The 19,676-nt window shown below is 35.2% G+C and overlaps 1 protein-coding gene across 2 annotated transcripts in view; it reads left to right on the top strand.

Moving 5' to 3' along the window:
- ATRNL1 (attractin like 1) overlaps nt 1–19,676 on the top strand; it is a 564,648-nt gene that overhangs the window by 182,256 nt on the left and 362,716 nt on the right. For both annotated transcript variants that reach the window (XM_019725236.2, XM_074338995.1), the window contains exon 22: nt 15,371–15,465. In XM_019725236.2, coding sequence (XP_019580795.2) covers nt 15,371–15,465 — 95 coding nt within the window. The remainder of the gene's footprint in view (nt 1–15,370; nt 15,466–19,676) is intronic.

Below are 19,676 nucleotides of genomic sequence, written 5' to 3'. Positions count from 1 at the left end.
ATGGTGTTAATTGAAAGTACTATACCAGTGGTTGTATCCTATAGAGTCCTAGTAAGTTTTTCAAACATCAGTTTAAAACCAAAAACCAAGTATGTTAGAAAGCTGTCATGACTCCTATGGGAAAAAAAAGAAAAGTTTCTAGCAATGATACCTAATTTGATTGACCCTGGGTAACATTGAATTACATAGATTATCTCTGCAAATATAAAAAGTAGTAGTCCCAAAGTTTTGTAGTTCCTTTTTTCCTTAAATGCTTTGTTTTTAATTATGCTAACAATTATAACGAAGAAAACGTTAAACACAAAATGAAAAACTGGACTGTGCAAATGTTACATAGATGATACATTTTCAACGAGTAGAAATCAGAGTACAGAAAGTCATTTTCTGCAATCATCTACTTTAGGCTACTACTATATTAATTCTTTAACTATGTGTAATACCCAAACTGCTAGTTATTGTGCTTTAGTACATTTCCAAGTAATCTAACACATTTTGGCTTATTTCACCTTTTATTCTTTGAAAAATTAATGTTTTATTTTGAATTTCTTCCATTGCTATTTAGAGTTCAGGATGTAACTCTGTGATGATAATAATACTTTGTCTTTTTGAGAGTAAGGAATTTAATTACAACTTACATGGTGATCACCTGTACCACTGATTACATCTTACTTTATATTAGTAAAAAAAATGAAATATTTATCCATCATCTCACTGTAAACCCTTTAATTATTATTGATTTATTTAATTAATGTTTATGGTTTGAACTGAAAGACATTATTTATAAGCATATTATTTATTGGATTTGATTTTTCTTTTGTTTGATAAATGAGAGACAATATTTCTAATATACATTACTGTAGCTGTAAAGGAAAAAAGCAAATATCAATCTCAGTTTAATTAAAATGCTGTCATAGAAAACAATAAAGCAGTTAAAACTTGAATTAACCTTATATTTAGTGTAATTATTCTGTATTTTGTTCTAAAACAGATTAATTTTTTCTGTTTTAAACTAAATATATTGTTGTTTGTTAGTTAATGTTTTATATGATTTTTAATCATTGAATATAAATAGCTACTTAAATAGGATTTGGCTGATCCATCTGCAAATTGAGCAGAAGTGACCTTAATGAACACTCTAAATTCTTATATTTCATAGTTTGAAGACATAATGGATTGAAGATTATCTGACAAAACATTAATGAGCCACATGGTTGGCAGTTTAACCTTATTCTTTGATTCATCAGTGTTTTTATTAAATTTCCGGAAGTTATATCCTAATATTTTGAGATGTTTATTTCAGAATTATTTAATATTTTTGCATATTCTAAAATTGACAATATGCACAATTATGAGAAAGTTAAAAATAGCTGAAATAAATTGCTATTGAATTAATCTAGAGAGAGATAAAAATTTATTTGACCATGTATTTTATGGTTAAGTGTTACATTATTCTGGTTATGTAAATAACAGACTCATTGTAAAAATAATTTATAAAAACAACAAAGTGTAAGGAAGAAAACAAAAATGTCTGAAGATCTCCCACCAGGGCTCCCAAGTGGAGTTGTGTACTCTGTGTCCTCTGCCAAGGCACTGGCTGCAAGGTAGAGTGTGAGGGCTGTCACGCTGTGCTCACTGTTCTCACCACGCCTGGAATGGGTGTGGGGCTGGATCTACATTCAGCAAGGGTTAGTATTAGTAGTTCCTTATTTGTATAAAAATGCTGAATAGGCTAAAGAAGGCACTGCAAGCCTTTCTGAGAACTTTTTATATAAAGGAGGTTATAACATATGTAATATTCTTATTCAAACTTTTTTTCTCACAACTTATAGCTTATTATTTAGCATCATTTACGAAATAAAACATAAACTTTGTCCAAATACTACTTAACCTTTATTGAGCATTTAGTGTGCCAGGCTATCCTAAGTTTTTTGTTTGTATTAGCTTACTTAATCCTCAACTGAGAAGGATACACTTATTATCCCCATTTTTTATTTAAGGGAACAGAGCAGAGAAATTAATTAATTTGTATAAGATCACATAGCTAGGAAATGGCAAAGCCAGTTTCAATCCAGGCAGTCTGGTTCTATAGCCCACACTCTTTACCACAGGAGATAAAACTAGAGCAATATATTTAACACAGGAGTTGTTTTTATTTGAATAAAATAAAAACATCATCTTGAAGGAAATAAAAACAGATTTAAACAATGAAAAATTCATATCATCCTCTCAAATGAGAAGTCTTCAGATAAAAATATACTTACCAATATTTATAAATTTTATGCAGTTTCAGTTAGGATTTCATTCAGTTAGGTTTTTTGAAGGGTATGCATTAGAATAAATTACCTTCAATTTTATTTTAAATAATAAACTTTTAGAATATTCAGTAAAATTATGTAAGAAAGAATATGGATATTCAAACATACTGTAACTCTGTACTGGTTCCCATACTGGTGTAGGAATCAATGAGCAAATAAAAGTTAGGATTAGATTGGAACATTTGAGAATTTATATGACAGTTTTATACAAGTTCTTAACGATTTAATCTGCTTGTCTTATATCTCAAATTTTATCTTAGATTGTGGCTTTTGCATTTCTTCCTTAAATATTTAATCTCTAGGTAACATTCCACTCCTAGCTAAAATAGACCCCCTCACACTTCTCAATAACCTTCTCCCCCGCCCCCCATCCTAACACTTCCACAGTAGGACATTATCTCACTTGTTTGTTTAGTTAAATGTGGATTTTCTTTACTCACCAAAATGAAAGTCTCTGAACCCAGGACTTTCTCATGTTGGAACTCATAGTTAGAAAAGCTAATGATTCTTAGGCAGGCTTTCAGTAAATATATAATGGTAGTACACATACAAATTATCAATTAATAAATGAATATGCATGTATTGTGGCTGTATGTGCAGGTGTGTTTATTGATGGGGTGTTTGACCAAAAATATTTGGAGATCATGTTATAGATTATCAAGTAAAAATTGCTTTATATTTATTTTTCAATTTATTTACACAAAGTAGTACAATTCATCATTGAAAAACTTTAAAAATCAGCCATTCATTTAAATAAAAATGAGTTTCAAGCTTTGCATGTGTTTTTTTTTTACTTAGCTTGTGACACATTTGCTTCAAGTAATATCTAAGTAGATTCCCAAATGTCATTCCAGAATAATGAAGTGTAGTTACTTGCGGAGGCACTTTTAAGGAAGGTAGCTTCTGAAGAGGTCATGGCATATTATATGAAAACCCCTAATTAGAATCATTGATGTATAGGCATTGGTGATCATAGTCCATCCTCTTATTCATGAAGATGAAAAAACTAAGACTCAATGAGTTTTAAATGTATAGTCTAGGTTACACAATCAGTAATTTCCAGAGTGTGGATAATAAAGGGTTCTGTGCTTTTTTCGTGATATTATATCTAGCAAATGTTCAACTTGCAAAATTCCTGCCACAGATTTTACCTTTGGAATTTTTCTAAATGTTCCAAGTTCAATAGAAATTCTTAATTAATTACTGTAAGTATGTATAGTAATGTTCAGCAAGCAAGGAAAACTAATATTTATTGAATATTACGTGAAAGCAATTTAATAGTGTTTCATTTAATACTCACAAGGGTGACATACTTTTTCTCCTTAATTTACTTACTGAAGAGTTACACTGTTGGAGCTTGGAAAGAGTGTTGGTTGTTGGAATGGACCCACTTCTGTTGACTTATTCAACATATACTTATTGACTATTGTGTTGGACTCTGGGGATATTACAGTGAATAAAATGTGTTGTGCTATGTCAAAGCCTATAAACTAGTAGAGAAAATAGGTAGTAAACTTGTTATACAATTACCTCAATGTGATTTTCATAAGAACTCTGCATGAGAATTATTGATGCTTTGGAAATACATTGCAAGAGAGCCTGACCCAATTATAAAATAGGGAGTAGAAGTGGGTGCAGCAAGACAATGATGGAGTTTTGATGTGAAAGATGACTTAACAGTGGAGTGCTGATGGTGGGAGGATGGGAGAAGTGGGAGCAGTGGGGCAGCAGGCACAAAGGTCTGGGGTTAGAACGAACACGGCATGTGAGATACTAACACTGAAACGCACAGAACTGGGTGAAGAGAGGTAGGAGATGAGGGATGTGAACTCTGCAGGATCCAGATCACGCAGTGCTGATAGACATGTAAGAATTTGGGTCTTTATTGTAAGGAAAATGGGAAGCCCTTGACAAATGTTGAGGAGAGTAAAATGTTAAATTTTAATTAAAAAATAATCAGTCTACTTGCACTGTGCCAAACAGCTTGGTGAGGGCAATTGAGCAGGAAAGAATCCATTCTAGTTTACTTCTGAGGCATATTCGTGGAGCTGCATGTTAAATACAGCAGGTCCTCGAATAACATCTTTTTGTTCAATGTTGTTTTGTATAACGTTGATGAGAAAAAAATCAATTTCTGGTGGGGGAAACTGTGGAGTTGACGCGTTCTCCCCATGTATACCGAATCCTCTGGTTTCCTCCCCCATCCCACACGTGTGCACATTAGGTGAAGTGGTGTGTCTACGTTGTCCCAGTGTGTGTGAGGGTGGGTGTGCATGCGGGTGTGCCCGACGATGGAAGGGGCAGACTGTCAGGCCACCTGAGGCCCTGAATTGGAATAAGAGGGTTGCAAAATAATTATCTTACTTGCTTTTATTAATCTTTTAAAAGTATGTATAGCTCACATTTATTTCAATGTTTAATATTAGAAATGTTTTGGTTCTGTATTTAGAAGTTTGGCAATGTTTTGTGACCAGAAGTATGCCGTGGGAACTTAGCTCTGTCTGTATCAAGTAGCCTGTGGTCGAATTGGTTTCGTTATACCTCCTTTTGCTTAAAGTCACAGTTTCCAGGAACCCATGGACAGTGTTAAGTGAGGACTTACTGTATGACAATGATAATACTGAGACTGTGAATGTACTTGAGTTTATATTCATGTAAACTTTATCATTTACTAAACAGTTGTACGTCGGCAAGTTCATGTACTTATGTGTACGTGCGTGCTGTTGTTTAAAACAGATTTGGATTCTTACTGTTGTTGTCAAACCTACATGCATCTTTTTCTAAATATCAGACGTTGACCTAATATATTTATGAACAAATATCTAAGTGTATGTAAATACACATGAAAATCTGACTATTGAAATCTTCTAGAGTTCATTCAGAGCCAATGTAGTGAATAAGGAAAAGTGAAATAACATTTATTGAATGCCTTTATTTCGTAAGATATTCTTCTCTTAGCCAAATACACACTAACACAATTATGTTTAACTCACAGAGCAATCATAAGAGATAAGCAGTTTTATCCCCTTTGTAACAGTGACTCTCATTGAGCTTAATTAACCTGCATAAAATAGCCCAATTGTGTCCCTTTGACATGTCTCCATTTTTTATTGGGGAAGGGGAACAGGACTTTATTGGGGAACAGTGTGCACTTCCAGGACTTTTTCCAAGTCAAGTTGTTGTCCTTTCAGTCTTAGTTGTGGAGGGTGCAGCTCAGCTCCAGGTCCAGTTGCCCCTGTGCCCACCATCCCTTGTGGGAGTTGAACTGGCAACATTGTGGCTGAGAACCCACTGGCCCATGTGGGAATTGAACCGGCAGCCTTGGAATTAGGAGCATGGAGCTTCAACATCCTGAGCCACCGGGCTGGTCCCTCTCCATCATTTTTTGAATACTTATTTTCTGGTGCTATAAAATATTTCAGATTTACCTTATACTTTTCCTGCCCTAGCTATGGAATTAACCATTTTTTCCGAGAAGCTGTGGTTCCTTATATTGAAGAATGGTACTTAGAAACCAAAATCTGGGAATAAAGTATGCTTATTGGTTCTGGAGTATTATTCTTTCTTTCCTTAAAAAATTGTTACCTTAAAAATGAAATCACCAAGTGTATTTTTATTCTCTTTTTGAAACTCTGTTATCTTGCTTTAACTGAAGCTTGTTCTATCTTGAAATTTGGCTGTCCCCTAAGAGAAGTGTTGTCTGTTTTTCCCCCCGATGTTGATACCTTAGAATCTAGACATGGGAATAGTATCTGCTTAGTTCCCTTTGACACTGACAAATAATTGCTTTGCTTTACCTGTTTGAAAATTTTATCTGCTTTGAAGCAATATTCCACCTCTCCTTGTTGCTACCTTTCACTGAGATCCAGAGAGATACAAAGCCAAGAATGGGAGAATTAGGAGTGACTGCTGTGTGTGCAGAGTTTCTCTTAGGAGTGATAAAAATGTTCTAAAATCAGATAGTGGTGATGGTTGCACAACTCTGTGCATAACTAAAAACTACTGAATTGTTCACTTCAAAAGGGTGAGATTGTTGGTATGTGAATTATATCTCAATAAAGCTGTTATTTAAAATACAGTATGGACATCCAGGCACATCAGTGTGGGCATGTGCACACATGCACAAGCTGACATGCGCTCACGCACACACACACACACACACACACACACACACACACAAACCAATTAGCTATTTACAAAGAAAAATAAGGCAAGATACCAAGTGTTCTTAAGTAATAATATATATCAAAAGATAATATATATCAAAAGACTGGAACAATATTTATGGAATATGTGAACTCAGCCATGCTGTCTACATAGAAAAACAAGATAAATATAAAACAACATAATGATAATTTTCAGACAAGCAAAGGTCTTAAAAGTATATTAACTACATACTCATCCTGAAAAAAATCATGCATACACATTCTACAACTAAGACAAATCCAGATATGAAAATACCAAAGTAAAAAGGTTTGGCAGTGAATAGATGACAGATTTCAAGTTGAATAAAATGTTATCTTTTTATGTCTAAAATCAGATTGTTTACCAAGAAATATAAAACAACTAAAAAGATACTAAAACAATAAACAATTTCAGTATGTAACCAGATATACTATAAAACTATTAACACCTGCAGCTCTTACTTTGGCATATCACATGAAAGATATCATGGAATATGTGGCCTTTTTTGACTGGCTTATTTTATTTATCATAATGTTTACAAGGTTCATCCACATTACAGCAGGTTTCTGTACTTCATCCCTCTTTGTGGCCAAATAATATTCCATTCTATGGGCATCCTGCATTTTGTGTATCATTCATCTGTTGATAAACATTTGCGTTGTTTTTACTTTTGGACTCATGAATAATGATGGATTCTTTAAATCTTTTATACAGTGTATTTCCTTTCATTATTTAGTTTTCAGTCAACTGTCGTCAGATTTTTTTCTGTCATATATTTAACATATATGTGCTTCTTTTCTATTTGTTATGATATCTGCTTTTACAGTATTAGTCACATGTATATTGAAAATTGCTGTCTATTCTTCTTCAGTGATTTTCATCTCTGTTCAATATGGGAGGCTTTTTCAGATTAGACATGCATAGGACTGATTCAGTCTTATGTTGTTTTAATTATTTTACTTTATGATTCTCTTATTATATTTAATGTTGCCATTATATCATTACTTTTTTGTTTCTGTTTTTCAGTTTTTACTTAGCTCTCTTTGTTGTAGTCTTCAGTGTTATCTTTCATCTGTAATTTTCTGTTCTGTTTTTAGATTTTCTTTTTCCTTTGATGCATACTACATAGATAATTTAAATGATTAAACACTTTACTCATATTAAATAATTTCATATACTTTATCGTTGATCAAATATTTTATTCTCTTCTCACTATATAAATCAAACTACTTAACAAAACAAAAGATGTCAACCTTTCTTTTCTCTTTGTTTTCACGACTTTGTTTCATCTATACAATTAGAACTGGAGCCAGAGTATGAACAGCCTCATATTCACCTTAAGGTCTAGCAAATTCATGCAAAGTAAAGAGGTGTAAAGCAAAGTGGCTCTTCTGTGTATCCATTTGACTCGTATTTGTAGGCTCCATTGGGAAATTTAATTGCCAACCTCTAAATTTCCTGGAATTATCAGAGATAGCTTGCTGGTTGTTGACCAAAATGTTTAAGAACTACCAATATTGTTTACAGTTGTTACAATCGTCAGGGCTCAGACGGTGAAACGAGAGGATTAATGTATATGGTGTCATGGTTTCTTAAAGCTTTGAAACATATATCTTTTGCTTGTATTTCTGTTCACAAGTATTTAAATACTTATTTCTTGTCAGTAATGTAATTAAACATGCAGAATACAGTTTATCTTTTTTCATTATGAAAATGTAAACTATGCTGACAAGTACATATACTTTTTTGGTATATATAATATAATGTAAAAATTGTGTACCTGCCACTGAGCTTTCATAAAGCTTACCTCTTCATTTCATTTGTGGCATCAACACAGGCTCCGCCTCTGCTGACCTTAGCAGGGAAGGGCTATGGTTTACAGGGCTCCTCCCTACAGTGTCAGCAGCATGGTCTTCTTAAGGCTTTTTCTGTTGTTTTTGTTGTTAGGAATTTGTTAGTGTTTTCTGATTGCAGATGCTCTAGCTCCCAGGTGGGGTTATAAGGAAGTATAATAAAAACAAACTCAAAAAACAAAACCAAAAACCCTCAAACCCAGAGAACTCAACAACAGATCATCCCCTTGTGTTCCAAGGTCATGACCTTTTATCTACCCAAGGACATTGGCCTGAAATTTTTCTTGACTCATTAATTTCTCTTTTTCTACTAAATTTTTATTTATGCCAAATTGTTAAAAAAAAAATGCTGTGTCTCCCAATTTAAAAAGAAGCTCTCTCGCTTGTTTTTCATCACACTTACTCCTCCTGCTACTTTGTGATTTCTCTCTGTTTAACCATAATGCAATAAATGATTTGAGTTGATTTATAGTCAAACATGACTTCTTTCTTTATACCATAATAAAGTGGTTCATTAAAGCAGTACAAAAACTTATTTTCTAAATATGTACATTTGCATAAACTTGAGACGTATTTTAAATTTTAATGTTTTATGTCCTGTACCCTACTTAGCTGAGAAGTTCAGAGTAATTTCAGGATTAAGGTACATATTTTAAGTGCCAGGTAATTAATTATCTGTAACACCCCTAAAAATGTACCAACATGATATTTAAATTGGGGGAGAAATACATCATGTGGGTAAGTGGAGAACTTTGTAGATGGCTTCTGGAAGACTTTAATTCTAGACAGCTTTAAAAGGAAACATTTTGAGTAGAAGTCTAAACTTTCTTCAATTTATAATAATTCATATTCACTGAGTGGTGCTCTTATTAGTCATGAATTGAGTAACACTCTTACTAATTTAGTTCCAGGTCAGGCTTATTTTTTTTTTTAGCCCAACCAACATTAGAATTGATCATTACCATATATAATATACATCATACTGATCTTATACTTCCAACTGTAACAAATAACAGTAGAGAAATCCAGCATGAATGCCTTGCCAAGAATTTGGTGGGACATAATTGTGTCACAGGAGGAGAGTCCAAAAAGGCAAAAGAGTTTCCAGAGGGTCGGGGCACTGCAGCTTTGCCCAAAGCTGCCCAGGTGTCCCAGGTCACCCAGACCCTACCTCTTGAAGGTTATCTACTCCTGACTTCTTAATATTTAGTTTCAAGCTAGAAAAAAGTAAAGATAATTATGCAGACAAATTCTTGAAAATAGTTTTGAAGTGTTTACTTTTTCTTAGTAGTATTTGTCCTTCATTCTTAATAAATATGATCTTTTCCCAGTATTGCAGCCCTACTTCTGAATCCCCGTCAACTGCAACTGACTGGTGATCACTACTCTCTTTTTATTGTTTTAAAGATTTTAATCAAAAATATAGCTAACATACAATATTATATTAGTTTCAGGTGTATACTATAGTTATTCAATGTTCATACACCTAAAGAAGTGATCACCATAAGTCCAGCAACCACCTGACACTGTACCCTCCATCACAATATTATTGACTATATTCCCTGTGCTGTACATTAATTTCCCCTGACTTATTTGTTTTATACCTGGAAATTTGGACCTCTTATTCCCCTTCATGTTTCCCTCCACTTTTTAATTTTTCAATTACAGTTGACATTCAGTATTACTTTATATTAACTTCAGGTGTGCCACATATGGTTAGACATTTATATAATTTAAGAAAAGATCCTCCTGACTAGTTTAGTACCCACCTGGCACTATACATAGTTATTACCATATTATTGACTATATTCCCTATGCTTTACTTTACATCCCCATGACTATTTTGTAACTACCAATTTGTACTTCTTAATCCCTTCCTCTTTTTTCACCCCCAACTCCCAACCCCCCTCCCATCTGACAACCATCAAAATGTTTTCTGTATCTATGAGTTTGTTTCTTTGTTATTGTTGTTTGTTTTTGTTTTTCAGATTCCATATATAAGTGAAATCACATTGCATCTGTCTTTCTCTGTCTGACACTCTGCTCACAGTACGTTCCATGTCTATCCATGCCACCACAGATGGCATGAACCCGTTCTCTTCCATGAGTTGAGCAATTAATATTCCATTTTATATATGTACCACCGACTCTTAATCCATTCTTCCATCGACAGACACCCAGGCTGCCTCCACATCTTGGCCATTGTAAACAATTCTGCAGTGAACATATGGATGCACAGATCCCATCAAATTAGCGTTTTGGGTTTCTTCAAATAAATACCCAGAAATAGGATTACTGGGTCCTTCTTTGTCTCTTGTTTTAAAGTCTATTTTGTCTGATATAAGTATTACTACCCTAGCTTTTTTTTTTCCATTTTCATTTCCATGAAATAATTGTTTCCATCTCTTTACTTTCTTTCTCTGCGTATATTTCAGTTTGAATTGAGTCTCTTGTAGTCAGCATATGTAAAGGTTTTGTTTTCTTATCCATTTAGCCCTCTTATGCCTTTTGATTGGAGCATTTAATCCATTTACATTGAAAGTAATTGTTGATAGATTTGTAGCTATTACTATTTTATTATTCATAATTTTTATTATTTTATTTTTCATCTTAAAGAAGTTCCTCTAACATTCCTTGTAATACTGGTGTGAACTCCTTTAGCATTTTCTTGTCTGGGAAGCTTTTTATCTGTCTTTATAGTTTAAATTATAGGCTTCCTTGGTAGAGTACCCTTGGTGGTAAGTTCTGACTTTTTATTACATTAAATATTTTCTGCCAATCCCTACTGCCTGCAAGTTTCTGTTGAGAAATCAGCTGACAATCTTATGCGGGCTCCCTTATAAGTTACTAGTGACAATTCTCTTGATGCTTTTAAGATTCTCTCTTTGTCTTTAACCTTTGCCACCTTAGTTATAATATGTCTTAGTATGGACCTGTTTGGGTTCATCTTGTTTGGGACTTTCTGTGTTTCCTCGACTTGTATGTCTCTTTTCTTCACCAGGTTAGGAAAGTTTTCAGTCATTATTCAAATAAGTTCTCAGTCTCTTGCTTTCTCTCTTCTCCTTGTGGTATCTCTATGATGCAAATGTTGTTACATTTGATGTTGTCCCAGAGGTCTCTTAAACTAGCCTCATTTTTTAAAAATTCTTTTTTCTTTTTGCTGTTCCGATTGGGTGTGTTCTGCTACCTTGTCTTCCAAATCACTGATTTGATCTTCTGCTTCATCTAGTCTGCTGGTAATTCCTTCTAGTACATTCTTCATTTTAGTTATTATATTCTTTGCTTTTGACTGGTTCTTTTTTATGGTTTCTATGTCCTTTTTTATGCTCGTTATCTCTTTGTTGAAGTTCTCACTAAGTTCCTTGAGCATCCTTATAACCATTGTTTTGAACTCTGTCTCTGGTAGGTTGCTTGCCTCCATTTTGTGTAGTTCTTTTTCTGGCATTTTCTCCTGTTCTTTCATTTGGAATGTATTTCTTTGTTTCCTCATTTTGGCTGCCTGTCTGTGTTTGTTTCTATTTATTAGGTAGATCTTCTATATCTCCCAGTCTTGGCCAGGTGGCCTTATGTTGTAGGTGTCCTGTGGGGCCCAGTGACACAGTCTCCCTAGTCACTTGCTCTGGTTGCTCCAGGAGTGTCCCTTTTGTGGGTTGTGTGTGCCCTCTTGTTATAGTTGAGCCTGGCACATCGGTTGAGTTGACACATCAGTGGGTGGGATTGGCCCTGAGGCTGACTGGCTGTGGTGTTTGGTCACATCCACAGCTTGTAGGCTGCTATTTGGGGGTCTTACCCCACTGCGTGGGATTTTCACCAGTGAGCTCTGGTGCCTTTTGAGACCACCCTTTGTGTGTGCCACTTGTGGGGCTAAGTGGGCGATACTCTACTGTGGTCTGAAGCCAACCTCCAAGTATGTTGGTTCTGGGGCCTCTTGGGAGAGCCTCTTGTGTAGGCCCTGGTCAGCCACTGCCTGTGTCTGGCCACGAGCTGCCTGGTGGGAACTGCAAAGTGATCCACAGTTGTTCACTGCCTGTGCTAACCCTGGAGGCACATGGGAGAGGTCACGCTGAGAACAGGATGGCTGTCACCAGTACTGGGCCTGAGGTAGCTCCACAGTAAGCCAGGATACCCCAAGGCCTGATTCCATCTGCTGGCTCCCTTAAGGTTCAGCCACTGATAAAGCTTCTGTGGTACATGAGTTGGATGAGGCAGGGTCTCAGGGAATCACTAGAGTGGGAGGAGGTGTGGTCACCTGGTTAATGTAGACTCTGGTTTGGTGCCAGTCCTGAGCCTGGAGCAGCTCAGAAAAAGTGTCAGAGCACACCAAAGCCAGTTTCACTTGCCTGAGGCTCATGGACTGTGATAGTTTTCCAAGAAAGAGTACAATGCTGGTGGGGCTAGATGCTCACAGAGTAAGTGCTTCTAGTGGTGCACAAGTTGCATCAGAATGGGTCCCAGCTGAGTCAGCAGGGCAGAGCAGAAGAGCTCACCAGGCCAATCAGATTCCAAGTTGGCCTGTGTGGGTGGGCTCAACATAGGAAAGACAGCGCCCACCTGCCAGCTGCATGGGAAGAGCACCCCCATCAGGAAAATGCCTACTGTCCTCCAGCTCTCGCACTGACACCACACTCCTGCCTCTAATGTCATTGAGTCACCGTCCCTCTGCCAGAGGCCAGGGTGAGTGCCTGGGAGTGAGAGAGTTTGTGCGCAGGCCATTTATGAGGACATTTGGGTTTCCCACAGCCTTCCATCCCACCTGGATGGTTGAAATCCTCACTGTTTCCACAGCCATATGTTGTGGGAGCTCCCATTTCCAGCACCAGTATTCCAGGCTCGGGAGCCAGGTGTGGGGCTGGGGTCACTCACTCCTCCAGGAGGAACCTCTGCATCCAAGGTACCCTTCCTGATTCTAACTGTCATGTGGAGGTTTGGGGCCAGACTGTTTCACAGCTCTGCCCCTCCTGCCTGTCTTTATATGGTTTCTTCTTTATATCCTTAGTTATAAAACTTTTTTTCAGCCAGACTACAGATGGTTCACCAGGTTGATTGTTTCATAATTTAGTTGTAATTTTAATGTGTTCACTGAAGGAAGCACATACAGTATTTATCTCCTCCGCCATCTTGGATCTCTCTACTACTCACTTTCTTAAACACTATGTTCACTTGGCTGCATGATACTAAATTCTGATTTGATTCCTATCAGTCTCCTTTGTGGGCTCCTCCTGAGCAGCTGTTTATTTCACATTGGTATGCCTCAGGGCTCATCCCTTAGACCTCTTTTCTATTTACAACTTGTGATTTCGTTTGGCTAAAGTGCTTTAAATGTTATCTAATAGACATGCTCTAGACCTGTGCTCAACATATCACTTGCACATTCAATATGTAACTCAAATTTAACTTCTTCAAAACTAAGCTCCTAATTATTTCCCAACTCCCAACGAATAAAACTTATTCTTACCCATCTCAGCTAATGCTGACATTATGCTTGCTCTTGGGTCTGAAAACTTCACCTGTTTTTCTTTCAAATGCTGCATTTGTTTTCAGCGAATCCTATTTGTTTTTACGTTCCAAATACATTCTGTGAATCTGACCTCTTTTATTGTCCTCCATGGCTACAACCCTTGCCCATCAACTCATGCCTGTATTCTTGCCACAGCCTCTTTACAAGAATCACAGTTAAGGCCTGTTCTTTCTTTGAGGTTTTGTACTTGTTACTCTGCCTGGATTACATTTCCTCTACTAAACTCCATGGCTTACTATCTTTGATCTTCAAATGTTCCTTCTCAAAACTGTAAGCACACTTATATTCCAATGGCAATTTCTCTCCTTTTCACTGGTTTGTTATTGTCCAAGACATATCATCCTCTTTTGTACTATATACTTAAATTATTTATTAATTTTCGATGTGCAACTAATAGACTGTAAGTTGCATAAAAATAGAAAATTCTATTTTTTATCTCCAGAGCCTAGAACAACAATGGCCCATTGAATTGTCTGGCAGTCAAATGAAAATAGGAAATATGGGCATTGTATAATTCTCATTGTCATGTATAAGGATGCCTATAAATTCGTAGAAACACAAAGTATTGCCTTACACTAAGTTATACAAGAAATACATTGAGTGGATCTTGTAAAGTATGCATGGTAAGCGACATCAAAGATGAAACCTTGATATTTTTAACAGTAAGTCCAGTGATATTATTCTTATCTTTACTTTTTATTTTAATAGTGTTTAGTTGCTGAGGGCATAACATGAAAGGTCTGTATCCCCAAAATAGAAATCTTCCATTTAAAATAATTTGAAATATTTTTTTATAAAGGTGGCAGTTTAATATTATGAGTACTACTTCACTCTTGGGAAGCTACTCATGACCTGTCACATTCAAGGGGTTCACCTTGGTTTCAGCATTATACCTGGACAAAATAAAAATTATTTACCCCGGTGTTCTCTTCATCAGTTGTTAATGAGAGTCACTTTTGTAGAATGATATTTACCACAGTCATTTTAAAATTACTAAAAGTAAAAATTACTACAATAATAAAGGAATAAATAATTTAATTATAGTATATGATGAAATATTATTTAACTATTAAAAATCATTTTTTCAAACAATTTTGAATTTTTGATAGTAGGATATCAAAATGTCTGCATGTCTATCTATTTAACAAAATTTAACTGGAATAAAATGCACCAAAATATGTTCTATATTTTTCTCTAGTTGTAAGATTATAGATGACTTGTATTTTCTTACTTTTGTATGGTTTCCAGAATGTCTACAATATTCGTAGAGCTTTTATAATGACAACAGAAGTAATACATTTTAAAGAATTAAGCCTTCTTCATATTTATATTTTGCTTTCTGTTGTTTAGTGACCAAATTTATGTATTTTCTAGTCTTAAATAGGCCATTAATAATTAATGATAATAATTTTCAATACTGATATACAGTATTTTTTCACCTAACTTTTGTTTATCAGTTTTTAAAAATACACATCAGTATTGTGTTTTTTCCCCTACAGACAGCCTTTTGATTGACTATCAGTTCACCTTCAGCTTATTACAGGAGGACGACCGCCACTATACTGCCATTAACTTCATAGCAAACCCAGAACAGGTGAGAGGATAATTTAACTTGTGTAATATAGTTATATTTATATGAAGGGATACAACTTTTTCATCATATTTCATTGTAACTTTTACCTCAGAATTATCACACTGTAGGGGTTTTGTAGAACGATTAATCCTGTTAATATTCTTCTTTTCATAAAACTTAGGTGTCCTTGTGATTCAGAGACTTCGTGAGTTCGATATTTCAGATATTGTGAACAGTCATACAGTTTAAACAATATATTATTTCTATGACTTTCTATTAATATTTCTATTAATAACTTTTAAACACAGTGTTTATGTTTATAATTATGCTTGTAAACTAGGAGTAGTCTTATTTGAAAATAATACTCAACATTTAAAACATGCTATAATACTATATGTATTTTCTTTTTCTTTTACACCATTACATAGTAAGTTTTCATTGTCATTTTTCTAAATCCAAGTTATATGAACTCTGGCTTGTTTTATTCTTAATTATTTTTATTGAAATATAATATTGTGTAAGCTTAAAGTGTACATATGTTGATTTGATACATTTCTATTTTACAATATATTTCCCATCATAGCACATAGCTAACACCTCTAGTGTGTCACATCATTATCATTTCTTCTTTGTGGCGGGCATAATTAAAAGCTAGTCTCTTAGCGCCTTTGAAGTTTGTAATACAGTATTGTTACCTATAATCACTATGCAGTGCATTAGCTCTCTAGGATTTATTTGTCTGCTGGTTGGAAGTCTGTGCCCTTAAACAACATCTCCCCAATTCCCCCACCCCCTCAGCCCTGTAACCACCATTCTGCTATGTGGTTTCACAAGGTCGGCTTTTTTGGAGTCCACACAGAAATGAGGTCATACAGTATTTGTCTTCTCCATCTGACTTAACTCACTTAGCATAATGCAATGCTATCTTTAAACAACTTATCACATCAGTGATATAATGTTATAAGTTTATGAAGTTTAAATGTATGAAAGATTGTCAATATAAGATCAAACTATAAATCCGAGAAAAGTCTCTAAGTTGGTTTAAAAATAAAACACGCATATTGCTATCCATTTGAGACTTTATAAAATTAAACAAAAGTCCAGGGGATGGAAATACCAACCTTATAGTTTATTTCGAGAGAATTTTAGTTCTTTTGAAACTGAAAATAGCTCTTTCTAAATGAAGGTGTTTTGTGAAATATTAGAATTACCCTTTTTTGTTTATTGTGGTTATAACATTTAATGTGAGATTTCTCTGTTAACAAGTTTTTAAGAGTTTGATACAGTGTTGTGAACAATAGGTACTGTTTTGTACAGCAATCTCTAGAACTTGTGTTGCATAACTGAAACTATATCCATTATACAACTTCCGATTTTCCCCTCCCCCCCGGCCCCTGGCAACTATCGTTCTACTTTCTGCTTTTGTGAGTTAGACTATTTTAGATACTTTATATAAGTAGAATCATGCAGTATTTGTCCTTCTGTGACTGGCTTATTCCCTTAGCATAATGTCCTCCAGGTTCATCTATATTATCACATACAGCAGGATTTCCTTTTTTTAAGGCTGAGAAATTGAGATATAATTGACAAATTGCATTATATTAGTTTCAGGTATATAACATAATGATTTCATATCTATATGTATTGTGAAATGATCACCACATAAGTCTAGTAAAAATATCACTCACCTACATTGTTATAAAAAGATTTTCTCGTGATGAGGTCTTTTAAGATTTATTCTCTTAGCAACTTTTAAATATACAATATAGTATTATTAACTATAGTCACCATGCTGTACATTATATCCACATGACATTTATTTTATAGCTAGAAGTTTGTACTTCTTAACCACCTTCACCCATGTGCCTACTCCCTCTTCGCCACCCCTGCCACCACCAATCTGTTTTCTGTGTCCATGAGCTTGGGTTTTTGTTTATTTGTTTGTTTTTGATTTTTTGTTTTGTTTGTTTTGTTTTTTAAATTCCACGTATAACTAAGTCATAGGGTATTTGTCTTTTTCTGTCTGATGTATTTCACTTAATGCCCTGAAGTACCATCCATATTGTTGTAATTAGCAAGATATCCTTTTTTATGATTATACAATATTGTATATATCCATTCATCCATCAATGGACACTTTGGTTGCTTCTATGTCTTGGTTATTGTAAATAATGCTGCAGTGAACATGTGGATGCATACAGCTTTTTGAGTTAGTGCTTTCAGTTGTTTTGGACAACTACCCAGAGTGGAATTGCTGTGTTATATGGTAGTTTTATTTTTAAAATTTTGAGAAACCTCCATACTGTCTTCAATAGTGGCTGCACTAATTTACAATCCCACTGACAGTGCACAAGGGTTTCTGTAAATAAGATTTCTGCCCCTTTCTCTTGTGCTCCTTTTTCTGGGACTCTCATAATGCATATATTCATTCTTTTGATGGTATCCCATAAGTCCACTAGGCTTTCATTACTCTTTTTCATTCTCTTTTCTTTTTGCTCTTCTGACTGAATAATTTCAAATGATTTACCTTCAAATTCATTGATCTTTCTTCTGTCTGGTCAAGTGTGTTATTGAAGCTCTATGTTGAATTTTTCAGTTTAGTTACATTCTTCTGGTCCAGAATTTATAATTGGTTCCTTTTTGTGATTGTATCTCTGTTGGTATTTTCATTTTGTTCATGTGTCGTTTTCTTGGTTGCATTTAGTTCTCTTTCTGTGGTCTCTTATCATTCCCTTTTAGCTTCTTTAATACAATCATTTTGAATTCTTTGTCAGGCAATTCTAGAGCTCCATTTCTTTAGGGTTAGTCACTGGACGTTTACTCTCTTCCTTTGGTTGAGTCATATTTGCCAGATTCTTCATTTTCCTTGTAGCTTGCCTTGGTGTCTGTGTATTTGAAGAAATAGCTACTTCTTCCAGTCTGAGTGGCTTCAAAAGGAAAAGACCTTCGCCAGTCAGCCCAGCTAGAGATACTGGGAGCATCTCACACCTTTTCTATGGATGATCATACTCTACTCTTCTTCCTTCCTGGGGGAGAAGTCTCAGGGTTTTGTGCTTTTTCTTAGTCTTGCAGAGCTATATTGGCCTCAGTAAACTGCTCACCCCTTTTCCCAAGGGTAGTGCCCTGAAAGGTCAGGATGTTGGTGGCACATTGAACTCCTTTCCCTCCCTCCTCAGGGAGAAGTTTTAGGGTCATGTACCTTCTCTTAATTTTACAGAGCAATGATGGCCATAGTGAGCTGTGCACCCACTTCCCCATGAGCAGTGCACAGAAAATCTAGGATGTAGGATGTATGTCCCATTCCTCTCCCTCCCTCTTGGGGGAGAAGTATCAGGATTGTATGCCTTCTCCCAGTCTTGCTGCTCAATGTTGGCTGCAGTAAGCCTCCCACTTATTTCCTTTGTTTTTCACTGCCATCAGATGTCTGCACTATGTTTGTTCTCTCAGAGTTCTGGGGTCTTTTGGGTAGTACCATGAAGACCAAGGATGTTGGATGCATGTTACACTGTCTTTTTCCCCTGAGGGATAAATTATAGGCTGAGGTGATCTCTCTGATTCTGAGTTATGCTGGGGGAACATAGTGGTGACAGATAGTGGTGATGGCTGGAGGAAGGGCTCATGTGGGTAAAGTGAAATTGCTCTTCTTACCCATTATGATGTGACTATCCTCGGTTTTGTATTCATCTTTGGTACTGCTACTTCCTAAGTGGACTTTGTTCCTCTCATATAGATATTTCGGTCCACATGTCATCTTTAAATCGGTGTTTTTATGGGGGATGAGGGCTAATATTTCCTATCGTACCATCTTGCTGATGATATTCTTTATTGCTGTATTCTTATTATATAGTAATCATTTTTATTAAATCCATATGTATTTTAATAGTTTTTTTAAATAGGTGAAAATGCAAAAAGTGTTCTGACATTTGCTAGCTTCTGTCCTCTAAAATATTTTATTGGACTTGCCAACAAGTAATATGATTTCTTAAATTTTCCTTTTCTAGTAAAATAGGATCTCTTCTTACAAAAAATGCAGCAGTTCGTTTTATGTTGCTCTTTAGTCTTTAGATTTTAAGGGATGGCTGTATTCTTGGGAATACATTTAATGCTTTGACTTTGAAGTAGTGATTTTTAAAGGTGTTTCAAGTATAATCTTCTATTCACAGATATGTGTTTTTATAAAGACATATTAAAAATATGTCAGAAACTGCACTCATCAGTGTGATATGAAAGTT

The sequence above is a fragment of the Rhinolophus sinicus genome, linkage group LG07 (genome assembly GCF_036562045.2).
Source record: "Rhinolophus sinicus isolate RSC01 linkage group LG07, ASM3656204v1, whole genome shotgun sequence".
NCBI classification, from domain to species: domain Eukaryota; kingdom Metazoa; phylum Chordata; class Mammalia; order Chiroptera; family Rhinolophidae; genus Rhinolophus; species Rhinolophus sinicus.
The sequence above is the reverse complement of the archived record's forward strand: the minus strand, read 5'-3'. Positions and strand labels throughout refer to the sequence as shown.